At 36.1% G+C, this 4,974-nt stretch overlaps 1 protein-coding gene across 1 annotated transcript in view; it reads right to left on the bottom strand.

Annotated features, from left to right (window-relative positions):
• Positions 1 to 2,094: 2,094 nt before the first annotated feature.
• LOC101846032 (retinoid-inducible serine carboxypeptidase) overlaps positions 2,095 to 4,974 on the bottom strand; it is a gene marked incomplete in the record, with an annotated part of 15,060 nt that continues 12,180 nt past the window's right edge. The window contains 2 exon segments of the mRNA XM_013088137.2: positions 2,095 to 2,902; positions 4,346 to 4,497. Of these exon segments, the coding sequence (XP_012943591.1) occupies positions 2,846 to 2,902; positions 4,346 to 4,497 (209 nt within the window).

Here is a 4,974-nt window from a genome sequence, read left to right as displayed (position 1 = left end):
GGGGTTTCATTAGAGTTTGACAGCACTTACAACACAATAAGGTCATTATATAAGTGCCGAGGATTAGAGGTGTTACAATGGAGTAACAAACACAAAAAAGGAGGAGAGATAAAGACGACAGACGTTTGATAGGAAAGAAGGAGCAAACCACACCAGAGCACCCTCCAATCCCTCACAGAGTGGATGTGGCACTAAGTTAAAGTACTAAGACTAAGAATATCATTACTCCGAAATTAACTTTAATAGGCAGTACTTCAGAATTTAACTTTAACTGGTGATACTTCAGAATTTAACCTCCAAATTTAACTTTAATTGGTGGTACTCCAGAATTTGACTTTGGAATTGAACTTTCAGTGGCAATACTCCATAATTTCACACTATGTAAGCCTACAAGGCAACAGTATCTTGGTATTTAACAACTTTCAGCAGCTGTACCTCGAAATTTAACTTTAAGTGGCAGTACTTTCCAGTTCGAATTAAACCTCCATCCCCAACAGGAATGAAACAAATTATTATTGGTCAGAGTTTTTGAAAACGAAAAAGGACAAAAACAACTTGGACTATTTTGTTTTTGGAACACTTTTTTAATAAATCATGACACATATAACATAAACATAAACCACACACAGGCACGTATCCACAGGAACTGCTTAAAGTTTAGTTTAGTTCTAGTAGAGGGTTTTACGGCGCTCGCAACTGCATAAGGTCATATGAGCGCCAGAAGATTAGAGGTGTTACAAGAGAGTATAACAAACATAACAAAGAAGAAGGGGAGATAAGGACGATAGATGTTTCACATAGGGAAGAACAAGCAAACCACACCACAGCACCCGCCAACCACCCACACTTTAATTAACTCTTAAAGTGGTTTACACTTCCAAACATACCCCTTGTAAAGGCACTTATATCATATTCATAGGATTCACTCTCAATATGTGTACACTGACAACAGTAGAGGCACACACACAAACAGTATGGCATTTCAAGTATCAATTAGTGCTCTCCGCAATGAAATAACGTATTACATTCTTTAATTCAACTGTCACTAAGTTAAGTAGGTCCTACAGTGAAACTAAATAGAAAATTTGCATCCTTATTTTTAAAAAACACCCACCAATATAATAATATATCTTTAAACCAGCCCTCCAATGGCACATTTTAAAAAAACACTCAAAACTTAAACAACAGACAAAAGTAATGAAACAATACTACTGGCTTTTACCAAACTGAAAATTCACATTTAAGATCTAGATCTCCTAGAGCTAAATAAAATAACATCTACTGGACAGCCAATCACATCTAGACCGACATGACTTGCATATAATATAAGTGAGTAGAAAACAAAGAAAGTAAAAACATTGTAGTATGAGATAGTGATCTCAGTTTTACATCTACGTGAAGGTTGGCACGCAATACAGGAAAAAGATATAAACAAAATCTTGAACCTTGAGTATAAAAATCAATACAGAACTGAACGGGGTAGAAGAAGAATCAAATCGAAAGCTTCGGGCACAAACCATCAAACTCCAAATTTCCCTCTTGACACTTTTACGCCTTAACTCTTACAAAAGTCCTTGGCCTACTTCCTGTTTTGATGCCGCAAGTTTCAATGAAAATAAGCATAGGTTACCATTTTCATCGTAAAAAAAGACAGATTTCATGCTACAAACTTGTATCACCAACCAAATTTTTTTTTAATGAAAATTTAAAGTATCTGGATGTAGTTATAGTAAGTCCAACAGGCAAGCAGATACAGGCAAGTGTGATAAATGAGGAAAACAAGAAGGGAAAAAGTACTGCAGCATCTAGTCAGTAGACATGTCAGACTTGTAGGAGTCAAAAACAGCAAATTAACATCGTTTCACAACATGTCTGTTTATATCCCACTAAGCTTTCAGATCAATATTAGAAGTATGCCAAACAGTCATGCTATCAAAGTATCTATATCTTGCTAACAGTAGCAGTGTCGAGAAAATCTGTTTTTCTCGACACTGTCGGCAAAATACTGTCCCTGTGGTTTTATGCACCCCGCATAATTTAGCAAAATTTGATCATTTTTTGCATAATTTCTTATTATTTTCCTTTATCATTCTTTGATAAAATTTAAATAATCGCATAATGTCACATTTTTGGGCTCAATTTGCATAATTTCAGAATTTTTCTTGCATAAAACGACGGGGACAGAAAATATAGACATTTTGATCACGTAAGAAGTTTTGTCTCCAGACTAGTTAGTAGATCGTCAGTGCCCGAGGCCATCCAAATACTTGGACCTTCATGGCCAACAGACAGCCAGAAACAATGAATTTATATGGGTCTATTGCTGAAATAGTAAATCTATTTGTAACATCTGTGTAAAAAAATAGCTTCTCTGAACTGAATGCAATTCTTTTAAAATGTGCAGAAACTTGTAAGACAATAAGTCTGTGGAAATGTAAAGAACAAGCTTTAGACCGGGTTCATGGTATCTTAATACACACACAATATACAGTCTAGAGTGCACATAGTGGAATAAGTAGGACTCAGAAATCTTATCGTTACGTATGAATTTGGCTAAGTTATTCAAATAAATGTAAAGAACACACAAGTACAACTTTTAATTCCGAACTTTAAAATCTCTTTGCTATGCATATTTCGCTATGTGCATGCTAGTCTGTACAAAAAACACGTTACCAAATACACAGATCTATTTCTGAACCTTTCAGACCTAAGTCAAAAGCTTTAAGTCAGCAGTGGAGACCTGAGTTTACAGCAAAATATTTTGCAAACCATGAGATTACCGTAGAAAAAAGCTTATACAAAAATATGGCCCAAGCAGTCGAATGTCCACCTTGCTCAGAACCGTCTACTCAATCACTTTGTTGACCATAGCTAGAGCACCAGGTCCGTTATCCTGTGGCACCTACAAGAAAGAGAGAGCATTTTAAAAACCCCATTAAATGATTACATAACAACAAACTGAAAGAAAAAATGCCAGGCCAAAGACTTTGATAGAGAAAATATCTCTGTAGTTATATATTCTACCTTGACTACCTTCTTACCAACATTCTGATGCCATAAATATATCTTTGTGTTAGATCTAGTCGGTTTAAAGTCATTATACAAAGAAAATACAAATGAACTAGATATGAAGTTTGAGATGTAAAAAAAAAAAAAAGAAATCAATTTTTAAAAAGTAGCCTTGAATTTATCAATAATTATAAACTTAATGTTCTACGATCAGACGTTTTTTTCTTTTAATCTCAGACTTGGCTACATTGCATTATTATATCTACCATCATGGACAACTAACACATCATGGTTTAAAAACACAGAAATTTTTAAAGAACTGTGAGCTCAGAGAACTCTGTGTTTTGCGGCGCTCGCGACTGCATAAGGTCATATAAGAGCCGAAGAATAGAGGTGTTACAAGAGAGTAATAAACACAAAAAAAGAAGGAGGGGAGATAAGGACAATAGATGTTTGATAGGAAAGAAGAAGCAAACCACACCAGAGCACCCACCAACCACCCACTAGACGACACGCAAGATCATCACCATCATTGCCCTTCTCACCCTGGATCAGGGTATGGACCAATAACAAACACTTTCTTAATTTTTTTTCTTATTTTAGGCTAACTTCTTGGCCATAATTCCACGTCATTCCATTTTCTGTACATCATTCTCTGTGATTTTTCTCCAGGTTCCACACTAGATTTGCATTAGAGAGAGACACCTACTATAACTGCATATAAATCTGATCTAAAAACTCATTTATTTAACCCTGTCTGTACGCCTGGGGTCATTTTGTACCCCAGGGGTTGTCTTCTTCACATTTTAGAATACTTCTAGAGCGAAGATCTCTTTGAAACTTTCAGTATTTCTCAAAAAATCATTTTGACAGGCTGCTAAGCAAAGCGTACGGATCGGATTAACAAGTAAATTTCCTCTTTGAAAAGTTGTGGCACAGAGTTCCCCAAATAGTATGGACACGATAGTAAAACACGATGTACAGATAGGGTTAACCGCATTAAAATCTGATCTAAAAACTCATTTATTTAAATCTTATTTTATCATATTGCTTGACTCTTGTTCCAACAACAAGTGTGATCAGTAGCCACAGTGAATGTCTTTTTTGTTTATGTGTTCTTTGTCAGGTTATGGGTGTATTTGTATGTATATTTGAAAGAATTGTTGAACACCCCAGCAGCATCAGGGAGTGGGTGCTATAGGAATGGTCTTTATTTTTATTATTATATTTTTATTATTATATTATTTATCATTATATTATTATTATTATTATTATCATATTATCTTTATTATTATCATCATCATTATTGTTTAAGATGGATGGGACAATATCTTACCATGTGACCAGCATTGAGAATCCAATAAAACTGGACATTCCCAAGCTCCTGTCCGAAGTAACAGATGGAAGAACCGTCACACGGATACGCCTTCTTTTTCCCAGACTTGAACTTCTTCCCAACATCCAGGGAAAAGAACCACGACTCTGTCCCTGGAAATAATTAAAAAGAAAAAAAGAAATCAGGTCAAGGCAAAAAAACTGTGCATCTGCATGTGTTAAAACCCATTTCAACATTTCGAGGTTGTTTAAAACAGGGCTACTCTAAATCAAACGTCCATCTCTAATAAAACCAAACCTCTCTCTCTTGCCCTTTTCAACCCCTAGTGGAGCATAAGCCATCAACAATATTTCTCAAGCGAAGCCTGTCCTGAACATCCTTTTCTAGCCGTTTCCCTGATATCCCCGCCTTTTTCATTTCCGCTTGTACCGCTCGCCTCCAGGTCATTTTCCTTGAGGATTCCACGTCAAAGCCTGTCTGATGATGCTTGTCGGGGGTCTCCTAAGGGTGTGCCTAATCCATTTCCATTTCTTCACCTGTATGTCTTCCTTTACTGGCCTTTGGCTTGTTCTTTTCCACAGTTGAACAAACCAAACCAATGAAGTGGGAAGTCTTGAAATCCCCCCCCT

The sequence above is a fragment of the Aplysia californica genome, unplaced genomic scaffold (genome assembly GCF_000002075.1).
Source record: "Aplysia californica isolate F4 #8 unplaced genomic scaffold, AplCal3.0 scaffold00691, whole genome shotgun sequence".
Lineage (NCBI taxonomy): Eukaryota > Metazoa > Mollusca > Gastropoda > Aplysiida > Aplysiidae > Aplysia > Aplysia californica.
The sequence above is the reverse complement of the archived record's forward strand: the minus strand, read 5'-3'. Positions and strand labels throughout refer to the sequence as shown.